At 42.5% G+C, this 21,497-nt stretch overlaps 1 protein-coding gene across 4 annotated transcripts in view; it reads right to left on the reverse strand.

The window, feature by feature from the left end:
- The window catches only part of CASR (calcium sensing receptor), a 176,631-nt gene that overhangs the window by 17,772 nt on the left and 137,362 nt on the right, over nucleotides 1-21,497 (reverse strand). For all 4 annotated transcript variants that reach the window (XM_050921147.1, XM_050921116.1, XM_050921136.1 and 1 more), the window contains 2 exons: nucleotides 7,261-7,491; nucleotides 1,323-1,446 (listed from right to left, as the gene is read on the reverse strand). In XM_050921147.1, the coding sequence (XP_050777104.1) occupies nucleotides 1,323-1,446; nucleotides 7,261-7,491 (355 nt within the window). The remainder of the gene's footprint in view (nucleotides 1-1,322; nucleotides 1,447-7,260; nucleotides 7,492-21,497) is intronic.

Genomic DNA, 21,497 nt, shown 5'->3' on the forward strand with positions numbered 1-21,497 from the left:
AACCATTCCTTAAATCTTTAGAAAAGTGCCAGGGGATCTTTACTTCAGAGGTCAGGACTTCTGTTTTCTATCTAATTCAAAATAAGCTATTACATGCATATTGATTTAATTTCTTATAGTATTTGAATCAAGAAACATATGGTATCATATCCCCATATTAAAGAATGGTAATTCATTTCTGATATGCTAAGAATGTGATTCACACACGTGGCAGCACATTTTAAATAGTGCTGCAGCCTGGACTGTGACACATGATGCCGGTGAGGGCAAGGAGATGGCTGCACTTTGGAGTGCAGTGTGGTTTTGGATGCAGAAATTTGCTTACACAATAATTTGGTTTCATTGTCTGGGATGTGCCCAACCCTGAGGCATCGGTCTGACTGAGACATTGGAAATTCAAAAATTTCCAATTTGCTCTAAAATTGTTATTACCTTTTCCCTCCAGAGTGGAACTGTATGGTTTAATCAAACTCTCACTTCAATAGGAGTTGATTTGTGCCCCCAGGTCATATCAATCTGCTTTATTTCCTGCAGAAACTGTGGTAGCCAATTCAATTAAGGGAAATGTTCATCTGTGCAGGGTGAATACAGGGGTGTCTGATTACAATGGATTCTGCTACAGAATGGACTTAATTTCCTGATAAAAAGGGGACTATATAAACATAAAAAGGTGGATGCAGATTGGAATTGAATCATGGAGCTTTTCACCTATCGGTTGTTGGGGGACCAAAAGTCATTGCAATGGTGTAGTAGGAATACTGATGTCAGATTCCTGGGTACTGTTTGTTGCTCTTCCATGGGCTTCCTGTGTGCCCTTGAGCAGATCTTTTCCCATCTCTCTTCCTTAAGAAACCTAACTGTGCAATTGGGGATAAGACTGACACGGTTCTGAGGGGGCTGAGAGCAGGTTTTTTTTAGCAGAGGTTAGGAAACTAATGAGCCACAAAAACTGAACTCCCCTCTTCCCTTTAGAGAGGGTCCCAATGAAGTCTATTGGCAGCGCCTTGAGGCAATTTGAACTAGGGAGGCTGCTGCATGTGCTGTACCTATTTTGGGGATGATTGAGAGGTTCATTCTTCAGGTCTGTGAATCTGGCAGCTTTCACTAGCACAAATTCACTTAAAAAAGGAACTAATCATTCTTCATGCATCTTTCCTATGTGATATTCTCTCAGAGGACTTTCCAAGTTCTCTGTTGCTTCAGTTCAGCATTATTCTAGCAGACTAGAACAGTGGCTGGGAATTAATTGCACTTACAATTACGATCCATTAGTAGAGGCTCACAGGAATCTTTGCAAATCACACATGCTTTTTCCGTATTACCTGTTTCATCACTGTATTCCCCGTCAGAGCATTTCACGCATTGAAAGCAACAGGTGGGCTCTCCCTCGATGATACCTTTTCTGGTACCTGGGAGGCAATCCGTGCTGCAGTTAGAGACTGGCACCTGCAAGACAAAGAGTAGTCTGGTTAAACATGCAAATGCATGATCCAGAACCTCGATGGGGAAGGGGCTCATACATAGGGTGACCAGACAGCAAGTGTGAAAAATCAGTACAGGGGTTGAGGGGCAATAGAAGCCTATATAAGACAAAGCCCCAAATATCAGGACTGTCCTTATAAAATCGGGACATCAGGTCACCCTACTCATACACATTCTACTCTGGTGAGAAATTACAAAATGTGCTAAGATCAGATACTATGGTGATGAGAACAGTATAAAATTCTGGAGAGATACCCATCCAGAAGGTTGGTCGGTCTCTCTCTCAATATTTTCCAATTTTCTAACCCAAAAAATGTTGCAGCCAACACAGGGGAATTCTATATTAGACTTTGTCCTAACAGATAAATAAGAACTGACCACAGAAGTAAAAGATGATGGTAGCTTAGGTAAAAGTAATCATGACTTGATCACATTTATATTATGCAAGCAGAATAAACTCTAGACCATATATATATACACATACACTTGTTGCTTTAAGGGCCGATTTCACAAAGCTGAAAACAATTATGAGCGAAATCAACTGGGATGAAGAATTTAATCCCAAACATACAAATGATAATTGGGAGTCATTTAAGAACACTTTACTAAATGCCCAGAAAGTCACAATCCTGCTGAGGAACAGGGCTGTGCAGGTAAAAAAAACAATCTAGGCTAGAGGGGAAGTGAAGGCAGCTGTAAAAAAATTAAACACACACACACAGATACACCAAATGGAAGAAAGGGGAAGTTGATAGTAATTAATATAAATCAGAAGTTAGGAATTGTAGAAAATTGACAAGGGAAGCCATGGGAAGCACAGAAAAATCTGTGGCCAGCAGAAGTAAGGATAATAAGGCATTTAAAAATATATTAGGTACAAAAAGAATCTTGACAATGTTATAGATCCATTACTACATTAAAAAAAGTAGAATTATCAATAATAATGCAGAAAAGGCAAAAGCTCAATAGCTATTTCTCTTCTGGATTTGGGGAAAAAACATAATGCAGTCTCATCATATGATGATGATAACACTTTCTCAATTTCACTAATATTTCAGGAAGATGTTAAACAGAAGCTACTAAAGTTAGACATTAAATCAGTAGGTCTGGAAAACTTGCATCAAAAAGTTTTTAAAGAGATAGCTGAGGATTGCACTGATCTATTAATGCTGATTTTCAGTAAGTCTTGGAGCACTGGGGAAGTACCAGAAGACTGGAAGAAAGCTAATGCTGTGCCAGTGTTTATTAAGGATAAATGGATTGACATGGGTAATTATAGACCTGTCAGCCTGACAACAATCCCAGGCAAAATAATGGAGCAACTGATACTGGACTAGATTAATAAAGAATTCAACTCATGCAGATCGACATGGATTTACGGAAAACAGATCATGTCAAACTAACTTCACATCTTTTTGATGAGATATGTTTGGTTGATGGAATTTATTTAGACTTCTGTAAAGCATTTGACTTGGTGCTGCATTACATTTTTATTAAAAATTGAAACGACATAAAGTTAACATGGCACTCACTAAATGAATTAACAACTTGCTAACTAATAGGTCTTAAAATGAAGTTGCAAATGGGGAATTGTCATCAAGCACATCTATTTCCAATGAGATCCTGCAGGGATTAGTTCTCGGCCATACACTATATAATTTTTATCAATGACCTGGAAAAAAACAAAAACATAAAATCATCACTGATTAAGTTTGCAGATGTAAAATGTACACTACTCTGAGAAAAGGTTTAACCCCTAAAAGGGAGAAGGGTTAGATTTTTAGGTACTTAGATGCCTAAAATTGCAGATAGGCACCTAAGGGGATTTTTAAAAGCTCCTAGGCACCTCACTACCATTGAAATGAAGGGAATTAGGTGCCATAGGCTAGGGACTGAAAGGGACTTAGGTGCCTAACTGCCATTGAGATCCTCAAAACACCTGGGACCTAAATTCACATGGTGCCTAAAGTTCTGTCGGTGGCCATGCACAAAACTGCCTACGTTCTGAAGCTGATAGCTGCTTAGTGTGCTTGCTCCTGCTGAAGTCCCAGCAGGATTCACAAACATAGTGTTCCCTACCTGTGTCACCTGTGAGGCCTGATTTACTAGGTGTGCTCACAGCACGCCCAACCCTACAAAAGACAGCTGGGAACAACCAGATGGGGACTTTTGGGGCTGGCAAAAATCTATCCAATAGCCCAGAGATTAGGCTACCTGCTATAGTCACCACGGATGCAGAAGATTTAGGTTTCAATACCTAATTTGGAGCAGGGACTCAAACTTCCACTCCCAGGTGCGTGCCCTAATAACCATGCTCCAGGGTGGGTGTCTCTCAATTTGTCCTTTGGGAGCTGTTCCACTTTGTAGAAATAATTGAATATTACTAGGAGCAGGATCTCAACTGACTTTCCTACCTCTCGGATCTGTGCCCTAACCACCAGGCTACAGAGTCAATCTCTCTTTTTTTCTCTCTTCATCCGGCTCAAGGAGTATGTAATTATTTACACAAAATGGAACTGGCCAGCTTAGGCGGCTCCCTAGGGTGTGTCTGGGGGCCTGACTCTGGGACATGAAGTCCACTGAGCAGCCAGGTGCTGAGGAGTTAGATGTGGGACTACCTAAATCCCTTTGTGGATCTAGCTCCTCGGCACTTTTGAAAATCCCACTAGGCATCTAGCTGCATCTTGAGGTTCCTAACTAGCTTTACAAATCTGACTCAAAGTGTCAGAGACTCCCTGAAGTCCACAAAGGATTATACTATTGCTTTTGATTATACATGAAAGCTGTATAAAAGCCTAAGACAGATAGATGGTTGGATAGATCAACAGATCACCTATGAATCAATAATAAACTGTTATACATAAAGAAGCCTTTCGTTCTCAAGGGACTTTAAAAGCTTTGCAAACATAAAATGTAGAAAAACACAGGGGTTACTACATCTATCTTGATCCAACTCAACCACCTCTGCAATAGAACATAACAGCTGTTTCATGCGGTATAGTAATGCCACACAATAGTATAGGTCAGGAAGTGATGATGAATACTGTACTCAACTGATACTGCATGGGGACCTTAAACCAGAAGAATGTAATTACCCAGTCTAGAATCCGGTCAGAAAATTTGGGCTCACAATTTTTCCACAACTTGTGGGGAAAGTGCCAGAGGATCGTTAATGATCAGAATGGGCTAGCACCTCAGTTTTTACATCTCTTTTGAAATGAAATTTATTGCTGCTGCTCCCAGATCCAGAACTTTAGCCTCTGAACTTGCCTAGAGAATATAAGGGCTTGGCTACACTGGAGAGTTGCAGCACTGGTGAGGGGGTTACAGCGCTGCAACTCAGGATGTGGCCACACTTGCAAAGCACAGCCAGCGCTGCAACTCCCTGGTTGCAGCGCTGGCTGTACACCAGGTCTGCCTCGGGTGTAGCGATTCCAGCGCTGGTGATGCAGCGCTGGTCAGCAAGTGTGGACACCACCAGCGCTTTTATTGGCCTCCGGGGTATAAGGAGGTATCCCAGAATTCCTGTCCACAACGAACCAGAAGAATGGCTGAACTCCGATCTCCCCGTAGCTACTTGCTAAAAAACAAACACAGCTGCTCTGTGCTCCAGCGAGCGAGACAACGAAGGCAGGAGAATTGCTTTGGAATGTTCAAAGCTGTTTGCTTGAGGAGAGAGGGGGGAGGGGTAATGTTGAGCAACTGTTTATGTGGTCTGACAGCTATTTAGGAGTGCATAGTTAGCATTTAGTGAATAAGAGACAGGTGGGGGAAAGGTCAAAACTTTTAAAATGATTGAAGGTAGGCACTGTGTATCTTCCAGTCCTTACAACTTGCAAGGCAGGGAGCTGAGAACAGTGTCAGCTCCAAAAATCCACTCTCTCTGTCTCCCCCACGCTCCCTGTCACATTCCACCCCACCCCCCTCTTTTGAAAAGCACGTTGCAGCCACTTGAATGCTGGGATAGCTGCCCACAATGCACCACTTCCAACAGCGCTGCAAATGCTGCAAATGTGGCCACACTGCAGCGCTGGTAGCTGTCAGTGTGGCCACACTGCAGCGCTGGCCCTACACAGCTGTACGAACACAGCTGTAACTACCAGCGCTGCAGAACTGTAAGTGTAGCCATGGCCTAAGAGTCAACTACTCAAGGATGGCAGAGAGAGAGATCTAACAGGGGCCTATTGGACAGTTGCAGGAACTGAAAGCAACTGGAGGATCATAGGGATAAAGGGTCTGTTGAAGGTAACACTGATCAGTATAGGGCTTTGGGCATGAAACCCCACAGTTCTAGACCTGTTGCTTATGGTCCTATAAACCTCTGAAGCAGTGTTGCAGTCAGGTGTCTGCTCCAAATAACACTGACCCATGGCATGTCTATAGCTCATTCTATCCAAGGATCTCAAAGTATTTATTTTACAAACTTTCAGCAATGATTTTCAAATTCCCCTTGTGAAAGTCAGCATTAATAGGGAAAGTGAGGTAGAGAGAAGGGAAATGACCTTGCCGAATCAATAAGTCAGCAGCAGAGCTAGGAATGGAACCCAAGACTCCTGGTTCTTCAACTCCTGCTGTAATCCCTCACTCACATTCCTTACAAATGTGTAACATGTATTCTTTCAGCTACTGTGATGTGAGGCAGTGTAGGGGTAGGATTAGTTGAGTGTGGGGATTCTAGACTGATCTCTTAAATGTTTGCCAATCTGAACTTTCATTTTTAAAAAGTGTAAATTTCAGGTAGTGAATAAAACTTTCAAAAGGTGAAGCAAGTATAACTGATGCAGAACCTTCTGCTTGAGCTTTCAGAGAGACTGAAACAATAGCTTTGAGGTATGAACTGTCCCATTAATTTAAATAGATGCTAAGTCAGTGGTTAACAATGATTTTATTATGCTGAAAGATGCTAATGGCTGCAAGCAGTGGATCTAGGAGCCTATCTAGATTAATAGTGCAGCCCAGTTTGCTGTGCACTAAGTGTTCTTCTAAACAAGCCCTAAATTCCAAAGTTAATCATAAACCTAATTAAAACCAATGTGTGTGTAATGTACCTATCAGGTTCAACAAAAGGGGCTGTAGTATATAGTAAACCAGCTGCAAAAAATGGAAGCTATTGCCTGAGAAAATAGATGGCAAGGCATCCCAGAAATAATGTAAGTAGATTAACAGAGGTTTGCCCTGGTAGTAAATGCAGGGGCTCAATCGGGATATAGATTACAGATTGTGGGTATTGGAGATAGGACGCCAGCAGATGGATTTCTAGCCTCCTGAAAGGAAAAAAAAATCCCTGAGAGGAAGTAATGTGACTGAGTTGCTTGGGCACAGAGCCTGCTAGAGTGGCAGACCTGGGGATTTCTGAGCAAGGACACTGCCTGCTGTTGTTTGTTTCTATTGTGCTCAGGGAAATGGGACTTTGTGTCCATTTTCTTCTTAAAAAAACAACAACCCAAACCCAAGAATATACCTGACTCGTCTAATCAATTTCTCTTCCTAACAGAAACAACTTTGTAATGCACCACATTTTGGCTAGCCAATGGGGCCAAAAGAGGCAACACTATTTTAAATATCAGCATTCTTAACTATGAGAGATTGAGATGTGAAGCACTAGCTGAGGAGCATGGAGGATACATAAATTAAGATGAACGAGCCCTTAATAACACATGGTGGCACTGGAATGGGTGTGTGTGTGTGTGTGAGATCTAATTTTCTTGAAGAAAGGCTCAGCTTTCAAAGATTTAGAAAACACCGTGGTGAGGCCATAAGGTGACCTATGGCACTTACCTCTCTGGAGAATCCACTCCACAGGATTTTGTTTTCATTGATAAAGAGCCTCTCTCCCTTCTTGGCATAAACATTGTAGTGTCCGACCTCCTCAAACATGATAGAACCATCTTCTGGTGACAGGTGCCAATTGATAATCGAGTAATTCCCTATCAGGTCCCCAGACTCGTCAAAATCCACTTGCTCCCCCATGTTACTGGTGAAATTTAAATGACGCAGATGCTTCAGTATCTAGAGAGAGAGACAAAAATGTCTTGAACACCTGCATTGAACAATCAGTCCTGGGCACTTCTGGAGCATCAGTACCTTCAGCACAATACCCCAAAGCCCCTACCAACTGAGCTGATTTCATTACCTCAGAGCAGTAGCAGGCTCCTGTCTTGTATGTGGACCAGTCACTAAATGAGGATATCACATCACTTAGCCAGCCTGTGACATACAAACCACACTCCCCACCTTTGCTTGGATCTTCACTGAACTATCAGTTCTTGACTGACATGCAGCTATTACTCAATGCTTTTTTCTTAATTTTATAAAAAATACACTTCATTCCAGATGGAACACGGTGGGGGAAGGGATAGCTCAGTGGTTTGCGCACTGGCCTGCTAAACTGAGGGTTGTGGGTTCAATCCTTGAGGGGGCCACTTCAGGATCTGGGGCAGAAATTGCCCCTGCTAGTGAGGGCAGGGGGCTGGACTCCATGACCTTTTGAGGTTCCTTTCCAGTTCTAGGAGATTGGTATATCTCCAATTATTACCTAACATTAAATTAAGTCTCTTGAAAACTTGTAGGCCCTAGAGATCTTGTGGCATTTTCCCAGAATTGTGTTGATCTGGCATCCTAGTCAAACTGCAATATGGATAATTATATTCTGCCTCTGTACATTCTCCCTGCAGTTTAGCTAGAATATTCTTCACTTCCTGTCTTAAACTCTGATGTGGTTTTGGTGTGAGCAGTTAAACAATCCTAGGAACACTGAAGTTGCCATACCAGATAGGGCCAGTTGTCTATTTAGTCTAATATCTTGTTTCTGACAGTGCCTAGAACCAGATGTATGAAAGGAAAGGACAAGAACCCTGTATTGACAGTTAAGGAATAACTTCTCCTTATAGGAAGTTTCTTTCTAATCCCTGCCAGTTAGTTGCTGCTTTATCCCTCAAGCATGACGTTTCTATCCCTTATAGCATTTTCTCCTATTTACAGTAACTGTGGATGTTCTCATAGCTCATGCTTAATCATTACTTATTTGAATAATTACATTTTTATAACACACTTAAAAGAACATATCTTGACTCCTAGGTGCCCTTGACATCTGTTATAAATATATTACATAATCAAAATAACTCAACGAGCAGCACATTCCCTATTCCTATGCATACAACCTCAGACAGCAAATGAAATCAAAACTAGGCCTGCCTATCTGAGCCCTCCAACCAGGCAGGTGTAGCTGTGGGGCAGGGGGAGAGGGATGGAGGCAGTAGCAGTTCCTCTTTTTTGAATCTGGAGTCTTGGGGATCTCAACTTGGATGTGGAACAGAGGCTCCAAATCATCTCTCCCTTCATCTCTACTCACAGCGTCGACAACACTTGAAGGTCAAAGGAAGTCTCATTAGACAGAGACCCTGTCTGAAAGGAGTTCAGTCAGTAAGACTGCTAAAGCATGTGGTGAGAGAAATCTTTTGCTTTGAATTCACTTAGTTTGTTAAGATAGGTGTTAGTTGCATTTTACCTTCATTTCACTGTAACCAGTTCTAACTTTTATGCCTCATTACTTGTAACCACTTAAAATCTATCTTTCTGTAGTTAAGAAACTTGTCTTATTATTTTTCTCAACAAGTGTGTGTTTGGATTGCAGTGTTTGGGAAACTCCATTTGAGGTAACAAGATTTGTGCATATCATTTTGTATCAATGAAATGAAGGACTTTATATGAGCTTGTGTTGTCCAGGAGAGGGCTGGGCAGTACAGGATGCACATTTCGGGGCGGGGAGGGGAAGTCTGAGACTGGGAGTTTGCTGGTGTTGCAATGCAATGTAATTCATAGGCGGCTGGCTATAGCACTCATATAATATAGCTGGGAGTGATTTACATCAGGGGCAGGCAACCTATGGCACTGGTGCCACCTTCGGCACGTGAGCTGATTTTCAGTGGCACTCACACTGCCCAGGTCCTGGCCACCAGTCCGGGGGCCTCTGCATTTTAATTTAATTTTAAATGAAGCTTCTTAAACATTTTTAAAACCTTATTTACTTTACATACAACAAGAGTTTAGTTATATATTCAAGTATCAGAGGGGTAGCCGTGTTAGTCTGGATCTGTAAAAGCAGCAAAGAATCCTGTGGCACCTTATAGACTAACAGATGTTTTGGAGCATGAGCTTTCGTGGGTGAATACCCACTTCTTCAGATGCATGTGGTGGAAATTTCCAGGGGCAGGTATATATATGCTAGCAAGCAAGCTAGAGATAACGAGGTCAGTTCAATCAGGGAGGATGAGGCCCTGTTCTAGCAGTTGAGGTGTGAAAACCAAGAGAGGAGAAACTGGTTCTGTAGTTGGCAAGCCATTCACAGTCTTTGTTCGATCCTGAGCTGATGGTGTCAAATTTGCAGATGAACTGAAGCTCAGCAGTTTCTCTTTGAAGTCTGGTCCTGAAGTTTTTTTGCTGCAGGATGGCCACCTTAAGGTCTGCAATAGTGTGGCCAGGGAGGTTGAAGTGCTCTCCTACAGGTTTTTGTATATTGCCATTCCTAATGTCTGATTTGTGTCCACTTATCCTTTTCCGTAGAGACTGTCCAGTTTGGCCGATGTACATAGCAGAGGGGCATTGCTGGCATATGATGGCGTATATTACACTGGTGGATGTGCAGGTGAATGAACCAGTGATGGTGTGGCTGATCTGGTTAGGTCCTGTGATGGTGTCGCTGGTGTAGATATGTGGGCAGAGTTGGCATCCAGGTTTGTTGCATGGATTGGTTCCTGAGCTAGAGTTATTATGGTGCGGTGTGCAGTTACTGGTGAGAATATGTTTCAGGTTGGCTGGTTGTCTGTGGGCAAGGACTGGCCTGCCACCCAAGGCCTGTGAAAGTGTGGGATCATTGTCCAGGACACCATCCAGGACACCATCCTGGACAATGATCCCACACTTTCACAGGCCTTGGGTGGCAGGCCAGTCCTTGCCCACAGACAACCTGAAACATATTCTCACCAGTAACTGCACACCGCACCATAATAACTCTAGCTCAGAAACCAATCCATGCAACAAACCTGGATGCCAACTCTGCCCACATATCTACACCAGCGACACCATCACAGGACCTAACCAGATCAGCCACACCATCACTGGTTCATTCACCTGCACATCCACCAGTGTAATATACGCCATCATATGCCAGCAATGCCCCTCTGCTATGTACATCGGCCAAACTGGACAGTCTCTACGGAAAAGGATAAGTGGACACAAATCAGACATTAGGAATGGCAATATACAAAAACCTGTAGGAGAGCACTTCAACCTCCCTGGCCACACTATTGCAGACCTTAAGGTGGCCATCCTGCAGCAAAAAAACTTCAGGACCAGACTTCAAAGAGAAACTGCTGAGCTTCAGTTCATCTGCAAATTTGACACCATCAGCTCAGGATCGAACAAAGACTGTGAATGGCTTGCCAACTACAGAACCAGTTTCTCCTCTCTTGGTTTTCACACCTCAACTGCTAGAACAGGGCCCCATCCTCCCTGATTGAACTGACCTCGTTATCTCTAGCTTGCTTGCTAGCATATATATACCTGCCCCTGGAAATTTCCACCACATGCATCTGAAGAAGTGGGTATTCACCCATGAAAGCTCATGCTCCAAAATGTCTGTTAGTCTATAAGGTGCCACAGGATTCTTTGCTGCTAGTTATATATTATACACTTATAGAAAGAGACCTTCTAAAAATGTTAAAATGTATTACTGGCAAGCAAAACCTTAAATTAGAGTGAATAAATGAAGATTCAGCACACCACGTCTGAAAGGTTGTCCACCCCTGGATTTACATGCTGGACGCTTTGTGTAAGCTGACCGAGAGTGGTTGCTTTCACAGCGAAGCAGTGTTAGAGGCACCCCAGTTTGGAGAATTGAGGGGACACAGTTTTCCATCAGTCCAGATTGTACCCTTGGGAATGTGTATATTTGGTATCCCTATATATGTAAATTCATACTTTGCTTTGTTGATCGGGTATTTTTCTATGTTCCTGTGACAGTCTACATTATTATGGTCAGCACTTTTACAAAACTATGATAAATCTTGTACAAAGTATACCTTCTGAGGTATCACTGGAAAAGTCAATCTGTTGAACGTTACTGTCTGGTTGAAATGTATGTGTCATCATTATATATGAAGTTCTGAGATTTTGCTATATGTTTGTTACTGAAACATGTTGTGAGTCTGGGAAACTCCCACTCACCAGCCCTCTAGAAATAACAAAGGAACTGTAAAACAAGCATTACATGTCAAGCCTCATGTATATGGAAGGTGCAAGCAAGAATTTGCAGTTCATATGAAGGACTGGGTGTGAAACACCTAGACAATGGGAGCTTCCTAACCCCATGACACAGCAAGGATTTTTCCAGCACCTGGAGGAGATTATAAAGTAAGAGACAGAGACATCATCAGATCACCTTTCCTCCCCTACTCATACTGAAGGCAACAAGATCATTTCAAAAAAAGAAACATTATTGACTTGGGGTAAGTGGTCCTAACTGGAAGACTTTCCAGTGTGCACAGACTGCTGTAGACTTTTGGGTAAGGAAAAAACCGGTTACCTACCTTTTGTAACTGTTGTTCTTCGAGATGTGTAGCACATGTCCATTCCATTCTAGGTGTGCACGTGCCTACTTGCGAGGCCGTCAGAGATTTTTGCCTTAGTGGTACCTGTAGGGCTGGCTGTGGAGCCCCCTGGCCCTCATGCTGCAGTATATCAGGCACCGCCGGCTCTACGCCCTCTCTGTTCCTTCTTGCCAACCACTCCAATACAGGGGCAAGAGGGTGGATAATGGAATGGACATGAGCAAGGTAGGTAACCGTTTTTTCTTCTTCAAGTGCTTTCTCATGTCATTTCCATTCTAGATGACTCACAAGCAGAATCAACAGAGGTGAGCTCAGAGTTCACAGTCTCGCAGCTTGCAGCACTGCTCTGCCGAAGCCAACGTTGTCTCGAGCCTGCTGAGTCAGGGCATATTGTGACGCAAATGTGTGGACAGACGATCAGGTCACAGACCGACAGATCTCCTGGACTGGTACCTGCATGAGGCAGGCTGCTGATGATGCTGCACCCTAGTCGAATGAACCGCTGAATGCATAGCAAAAGCGGATGCAGGCCATGATCCAAGATGAAATTCTCTGGGTTGAGACAGGGCAACCTTTCATCTGGTCAACGACAGCAACGAACAACTGCATTGACTTACGGAACAGCTTTGTTCTATCAATGTAGAAGGCCAGTGCCCATCTGACGTCCAGGGTATGCAGCCTGCGCTTGTCATCTGTAGCATGAGGCTCTGGATAAAGGACTGGTAAGTAAATATCTTGACCAGTATGGAACTCAGAGATGATCTTGGGAAGAAAGGCCGGGTGTGGATGCAGCTGGACCTTGTCCCAGTACAAGACCATACGGGGTGACTCCAACATGAGTGCCCTCATCTTGGACACCCTACAGGCTGAAGTTAGTGATGAAGAAGGCCACTTTCCAGGAAAGAAGCAGAAGGGAGCAGGAAGCCAAGGGTTCGAAGGGGGGACCCATGAATCTGGACAGCACAAGATTCAGGTCCCAAGGGGGAACTGGGTCTTGGACATGCAGGTAAAGGCGCTCCAAACTCTTCAGGAAACGCCCCGTCCTGGGATGGGCAAAGACCGACCGGCCTTGAAGCAGAGGGTGGAATGCCGAAATGGCCACCAGGTGTACCTTGATCAAAGATAGTGACAGACCCTGGTGCTTAAAGGTGCAGTAAATGGTCCAGTATGTCTTGCAGCTGGGCCTCAGCTGCCCTATTGTGACAATCCAAGGCCCAACATATGAACTTCTTCCACTTTGCCATGTAGGTCACCCTGGTGGTTTTCTGCTGCCCTCCAGGACCTGCTGGAACCAGTGCAACACCCCCGTTTGTCCGCACTCAGCCACGCAGCAGTCAGGCTGTCAAGTGCAGCTACTCTAGGTTCAGGTGCAGCAGGTTGCCATGGTTCTGTGACAGCAGATCCAGCCAAAGAGGTGGCTGCAGTGGGATGGCTGCCAAGAGACTCAGCAGCACGCTGAACCAGTGTTAATAAGGCCATACCAGGGCTATGACGATGATCAATGCTTTGTCTTGCTTTACCTTGAGCTGGACTCTGTGGATCAGCAGTACCAGCGGGAAGGTGTACATCAGCGCTCCCGACCACGGAATCAGGAAGGTGCCCAACATGGGAGCCTTTGTCCCTGCACTGCAGAGAACAGAACATGTGGCACTTCCTGTTCTGTCTGGATGTGAACAGGCCCACCTGGGGAGTCCCTCACCTGCAGAAAATCAGGCTGACCACCTCCAGATGGAGCGACCATTCTTGGCGAGACGAGAAGCTCCTGCTGAGGCAATTCACCAGGACGTTCTTGGCTCCGGGTAGGTGGGCAGCTACCAGATGAATGACATGCCGCACACAAAAGTCTCAGAGGCTGAGCATTTCCTGACAAAGGGCTGAAGACCTGGCTCCTTGCCTGCTGATTTAGTACATCATGGCTGTATTGTCCATCAGGACCTGCACCACCTTGCACTTCAGAGGGGCAAGAATACTTGGCAGGCCAGGCACACCACTTTTTAGCTCCCTGGCAGGAGTGCTGGTCCCATACCGCTCCTAAGAGTCAGTGGTGGACCTTTTAGGAGGCTGGACACCCCAGCTGGGGAGGCATGATCATGTGGCTCCAGAACAGTCTGGTGGACAGGCCTGGGTCTCTTGATAAATGACCCTGGGCCATCATGCTTAGTGCCGGGGAGCGCTCCTTGGCCTTCTTCTTTGGCACCGGCGATGGTGAACGGTGCTGTGAGGAGTTGGGTGCTGGCAATGTGCTGCACATGGAGGTTGAGGCACTTGGTGCAACCTGGCTGGATGGCTCGGAAGCTGGGCAGAGGAGAGACTCCATCAGGAGAGCCCTGAGGTGGATGTGCTGCTCCTTCTGGGTGCGGGGCTGAAAATTTTGCAGATCTGGCACCACTCCTTAATATGTGACTCCCCCAGGCACTTAAGGCAGCTGCTGTGGGAGTCACTCACTGGTATAGTCCGAGTGGGGCTTGAACCCGGAGACCAGGGCATTCCCCATCTGGGGCAAAGTTCCGCTGGGATCCTAACTACTAACTAACTCATACTTAACAACTATTTAAGAACTACTTGACAACTACTTAAGACTAGCAAAGTGAAGTATATACAATGGCCTTAAGGCATGAAGCTCAAAATGGTAGACAACCAGGCAAGAGAGGCTGGCTGACTACCATGGGTGGTAAGAAGGAACTGAGCAGGCATAGGGCTGGTGGGACCTGATATACTGCAGCATGAGTACATCCCTCCAGGGGGCGCCACAGCCCACCCAACAGGTACTGCTAAGGCAAAATCTCTGACGGCCATGCATGTGGCTGCGCGCACACCTAGAATGGAATCAACATGAGCAAGCACTCGAAGAAGAGAAGAAACCTTATTGCTTCACATTTGACTTAGCTTGATAAAGTTTAGGAATTAGAGTGTGATTTTTATCTTTTATTTCTTTTTGTAACCAATTCTGCACTTCTATGCCTATATCACTTATAGTCACTTAAAATCTATCTTTCTGTTGTTAATAAACTTATTTTAATGTTTTATCTAAGCCAGTGTGTTTTTGACAGAAGTTTGGGGAATCTACTCAAGTTTCAAAGGTTAGTGCATATTCATACCCTTTGATGAAATGACAAACTAATTAATAAACTTACTCTAATCAAGAGAGTCTTGAGCAGTCTAAGGCAAACATTTCTTGAGTGCAAGACGGGGACTAGGGATATGCAGGTGTCGCTCTATATGTAATTCAAGAGTGGCTGGACATAGAACACTGATATTTGTCTGGGGGTGACTTGCATGCCAGAGCTGGGATAAGTTGGCAAAGTGGCAGCTCATAACACAAAGCAAGGCATAATGCTCACCAGACTGACGAGTTAAGGGGGCACAATGATACAACAATTCAGATTTGTACCCTGGAGCATGTCACAGTCTTCTTTATTGATGTGATAGGAATTCATTGAAGATGAACTGACTTATGAAGTCTTTCACCTCTGTGAGAGAAATAGTGTAATGGGAGTACAGACCTAGTATAAACTTCAATTATTTCAATTTCAAATGGAATTCATATTGATCAGCTGTAAAGTAATTTTCTGCTTTGAGATGGACAGTTAATAAAGGAGCCAAGCTGTTGAACCTTTTACCCAGTTATACTAATAATGGTTCTTAAGTTCCCAAATTCTGTTTGCAAAGGAAAGATGTGACATCTGTCATGAGATGTCTGAATTTATTTTTAATAATTGCTGACAAAAGCATGATTTTAGTGTTTGTTTTTTCCATCAGAAATTTTTGCAACAAAATATTGCTATGGATATTTGAGGTAGGAACAGATATCAATGCATAACTATTTCACCTAGAAGAGGGCTATGGCAATGTCCTCAAAACTCTGATTCTTGTACTTCTTTCATTTTAGATATTTTGGGGGTTCACATGTTCCCACTGCACGTGGTCTGAAACAATGGATAGTTCAAGAAAACTGCAGGTTTTTCCAAACTGACATTATGCCAAAGTATGCCTCACTTCAGCTGAATTGGGCCATGCTGCTGGAGTCCAAGACGTACTTCATACACGATTTGGAAGGAGGTGCCATGAGGTGGAGCAAGCTAGAATTACAACCATAAAGATCAAGGTAAAGGTAGAAGGCCTTGGTTCCTGTGGCTTAACATGACATCTGAACCGATGCTCCCACTTCCTGAGGCAAGCCTACAAGAAGATAACACTGAATGGGTTATGCCAGCCCCTGACCAGTCTGCCAGTACCCAAAAGGCCCTGCTAGCATGAAGCACAGTCCCAGCAACATCATCATCTGGTTTCTTAACTGCAACTACAGCTTCTATTCCATATGAGTCTGAGGACTGCAAGAGTTGGAGAGGTCAAACCCTTCTTATCTTAGGTATCTTATTTTTCCTGTTTTCTACTTTTGCCTTTAGCGTTTATTAACTGAGAGACTTCCCAGCCTTGTATTATTTAGGGTGTGAAAGTGTGGCTGGTTACCTGCATGTGCGTATGAGCCCACATGGGAAAGAAGCCAGATAGAATGAGTCTTCAATTCTAAAACATCCCTAAACCATGTCTCATAAAATCATTGAATGCATGTTCCTTATTCCATGCAAGTGTCCAAAGAAACTATGCTGTCAGCTACAGAGTTTTAAGTGAGAGCTGTTAAATTTCTGCATATTGATGTCTCAATAAGCTCTGAATCTGTGTTGGGGATGGAGAAAAGAGAGCTATCACATGCAACAGTGAAATCCAAGGAGGACACTTTAATTGGCTTTTGGGTTGTAAGACTTAGCTGTAAACAATAATTTGGTTTCAGTACTAAAATATTCAGCCAGCTAAATTGGCTGCATTGCTGTGAGTGAAGTTCACTAATTGGGGGTTATATAACTATTCATGGTCCATTTTGGTGAACTTCACAGTCCTAGGATTTAAAAAACTCAAATTTCAAGATTTCAGCTATTTAAATCTAAAATTTCAATGTTGTAATTGTAGGGATCTTGACCCAAAAAGGAGTTTGAAGACAGGGGGGATTGCAAGGTTATCGTAGGGGGTGTTTGCAGTACTGCTGCCTTTACTTCTCCACTGCTTCTGGTGGCAGCGCTGCCCAGTTGGAGATTGGTGGCTGTTGGCAGGGAGCCCAGCTCTGAAGGCAGAGCCACTGCCAACAGCAGCGCAGAAGTAAGGATGGCATGGCATGGTGTTGCCACCCTTACTTTTGTGCTGCTGCCTGCCCAGATATAAAGACAGCAATGCAGCCGTAAGGATGGTACAGTATGGTATTGCCACCCTTACTTCCGTGGTGCTGCTGGCGCTGCATTGCCTTCAGAGCTGGGTACTTGGCCAACAGCCGCTGCTCTCCAGCCACACAGCTCTGAAGGCAGTGCAGAAGTAAGGGTGGCAATACTGCGACCCCTCTGCAACTCCCTTTTGGGTCAGGATCCCCAATTTGAGAAATGCTGGTCTCCCCTGTGAAATCTGTATAGTATAGGGTAAAAGCACACAAAAGGCCGGATTTCATGGGGGGAGACCAGATTTCATGATCTGTGATGCGAGTTTTATGGTGTAGCCTGACCCAAAGTTGGGTAAATATAAGTGTAACTTGAGGATTAACAGATTCTTGTCCCAAGATCAGGCCCAGTAAGATTATTGTAAAATTATCATATAATTTCGGAACCCCGATGTGCACAGGTGCAACACTCACACTATAGGAACTCTCTCAATATATAAATATATGATTTATTAATAATTTAGCAAAGTTATACACACACTTAAACTTAACAAAGCAGATAGCGATAATACAGAAAGTACATTTGGACGTCAATACTTACACCCTTATTTTTCATATTTAACCATTATCTTTCTCATCACTGTCATCATCCTCATCTTCCCCGGTGGCCATCATTCTGGCCCCTCCCAAGGTCTACATCTTTTCCAGCCTATCTGCTGCCCCTGGGATGTTACTTTTATAGTAGGTTACAGTGATGCTGCCATGTCCAATGCATATTCAATAGAGGTCCTTATTTGTATTTCCTCCCCTTAAGGTGTCCGTTTTCTATAGGTTAGTATATGTATGATGTTACCCTTTTAGCACACACGTCAATTTGCTGTCATGGTGGCTTTGCAGTCGGAGGGCCTGTCCGGAACTTTCCGGATGCTGGGGTCAGCTATGTTCTGTACTGGGGTCAGCTGTGTTCTGTGGGTGGCTGATGTCAGTATTCTATACAAAATTCCCTATCTGGCATGCCACTTTCAGTTCCCTATAACTTATGAGTTACTTAAGTTTATCTATACCAAAGGTTACAGGCCTCACGCCTCACACTATCTACTAAAGTCAAATCTTATAGGATAAAAGTCTGTAGGTTCCTTGCATTATTACTAAATATAATAAAGCAGGATAATAAAGCAATGAATATAATACAGGTAAGCTGGCCCACTGGGCTACAATGGCCATGAATTTGGTAGGGCCCTAGTTATAACTAAATGGACAGCAACCTCCTCGATTCCTGTTTTAGGACTTATGAGGATTGATTATCTGCTGAATTAATCTGGTGATTTGACTAAATTGATGATTTAACTCCAGTCCAATACTGCTTCTGATTTTGACTTGATAATTGTATTATTCAATTTTTAGATAAGCTTAGTAGTGTTTATAATAGTTTAGCCTTAGTGACATGTTGTCTTGGTTTTCTCTTTGTTAATTATCTTTAATAAAATTTATAAAAAGAATACTTAGTCATATTTCCTTCAATAACTACCAAGAACCAGAACCTTTGATTCAGAATCTTGGTTGGCATCAATCAGTCCAGCGAGGAACTTAATCATCGTTCTCTAAGTTAACAATATGAAACATCTTGGGCCTTGCGTAGACATTCGACAGCACCAATATGGCAAGAGTGCAGAGTAAATAAAAACAGATTATTAAAAAAACAAAAGTTTTTTATTTAAGTTGAAATTTTTGTTTTAATTTAAATTAAATACTGGGTTTTTTTAAATCGTATTTAAAATAAAATTTTAAATTTACAACATATTTTTAAAGCCTAAACTTATTATAATCTATTAAAATAATTTAAATTGAATACAAAACATAATATTAAATATGTGTTTGCTGCCAAGTTTTAAAGAAAGTCAAACCATTGAACTGATGAAAGTTGATGGCTAAGTACCAGGAATCAGAGTTTTTTGACGTGCTAAATGTGCTAAACCAGCTTTTGTTAGCAACAACCTGATCTCATAGAGTTCATTGACTAGTTTATTCAAAGTTACAAAAACATCCTGGGGTGAAAAAGTAGGAAAGCTTGTTTTCCTGTTCCAATCTAAGAATAAAAACTAGGTGTGAGAGGATGAGATCATTTAGTTCTAAAATACTGAAGGACATGGTGACCAGAAACTATCAGCGTACTATAATTCCTCAACTACAGATATTTTCTTTAATAAATCAGTGATTTTAAAATGCAAAACATGTTTTGATAATTTTTTGATAAACTTTTTGTATATATCCAGCATGGCTGAGGTAGTTTTAGTTAATAAAAAAAACTTAAAATGCTGTTTTTCAATATTTTTAATTAAATTTGAATTTCTATCCAAATAGTGCTTGACAAAAATCACAGGCAAAAAATTAATCCTCATCTATAAAATACGAAGTACTTTGCTCACAATTTTCTAACATAATAATGTAAAAATTAAGAATCTGAATAAATGTAAATTAAGCTAGATCATTGCTTGAATAAATATGAAAAAATAGTGTATTCTCCTTGTTAGAAAAAAAAGCACCAAATTTTGTGTAAAAGCTATATTTGGTTGCAAATTGTGTTTTAATGGTTACCAACTAATGAGAATCAACCTTTCTTCAAGAAAATAACTACAAAATACAAATGAAAAACATGATTAAAACCAATTATTTAAATCAAGGTTTTCTATCTGCTGATTTAAATAATAATTAAGATCAGTGATTTAAATAGCTTTGCTTTAAATCATGGAGTGCATGTAGGTGAGCATTACATGACTCGTGTCGTTAGGTATTTACTGCCTTTACAGAGAACATCATTAATCATGGTTAGTTCTTCTCTATTTGTTCAATATTGATAAATAGTAAGTGGCACCTCTTCCTCCCTGTTTGCTCATCCTGACATAATGACCATTCTAAGTGTCTGAAAGGCAGTGTCTGTTTAGGTATGTTTCTACATGCGGAGAAGCCATGTATTGTCGCAAGAACATATACTGAAGATTTCATAATCAAAGGTCACTGTCTTTTGGGGCACGGCTGCTCTGGACAAAAAGTCTGCAATGAAGATCACAGATTCTCTTTTGCCTTGTACCTCCAAGAGATAATTTTGAATTTTCATAAATAGCCTTTGAAAATATTGTGGAGCTGATAGCAAAGGTTTTTTGAAGGCGGATTCCAAAGATTTGTGGTTATTGTCCACATGAATATGATCATGTCACACAAGATACTGGTCAAACTTGAAGCATGCTAAAACAATGGTTGGCATTCCTTCTCTGTTTGAGCATAGTTATACTTCGTAGGAAAGAGTGTTCTAGAAGCAAATGCTACAGGCTAACCATCTTGTAACAATGCTGCTCCAAATCTGTATTCATTGGCAGCACACTGAATAGTTACAGATTCCTTCACATCTTAATATTTTAGGATTAGATGGTTAGTCACTAGCTCTTAGATTTCTTTGAAAGCATCTTGCTGTTGGGATGCCCAGCCCCATCCAGCATCTTTATCAGGCAATTTCCTCAAAGGCCCTTTGATCTGGGAAAGTTATGGCAGGAAGTTGGATGGATAACTAGCAGATCCCATGAAGTGCTATATGTCTTGCATATTTTGTGAAGAGGCAGTGTCCAAAATGGTTGGACCTTCTCTGGGCCTGGTTTTACACCCTCTGCAGTTAGAAGGTGTCCAATACACAGCACTGCTGACAGGCGCAGTCCCATTTTTTTCTTATTCAGTTTTAGATTCACTGATGTGCTCTATATAAAGTAGTTCTGTCAGGGTGCCATCATGATCAGCAATAACCTCTGTGGGTATGTCTACACTGCAATGGAAAACCCACGGCTGGCCCATGCCAGCTGACTCGGACTATAAGGGATTGGGCTAAGAGACTGTTTATTGTGGTGTAGACGTCTGGACTCTGGCTGGAGCCCAGCCTCTAGGACCCTGCAAGGTGTGATGGTTTCAGAGCTCAGGCTGTAGCCTGAGCCTGAACATCTATATTGGCAAGTATAGTGTCAAACTATAAAAAGGGAAATAAAGACAACCCAGGGAATTATAGATCAGTCACCTTAACTTCAGTATCTGGAAAGATAACAGAGCAAATAATTAAGCAATCAATTTGTAAACACCTAGTAGATTATAAGGATCGCCTTATTATGTAACAGTCAGCATGGATTTGTCAAGAAGAAATCATGTCAAAGCAACCTAATATTTTT

The sequence above is a fragment of the Gopherus flavomarginatus genome, chromosome 1, assembly GCF_025201925.1.
Source record: "Gopherus flavomarginatus isolate rGopFla2 chromosome 1, rGopFla2.mat.asm, whole genome shotgun sequence".
Taxonomy (NCBI): Eukaryota; Metazoa; Chordata; order Testudines; family Testudinidae; genus Gopherus; species Gopherus flavomarginatus.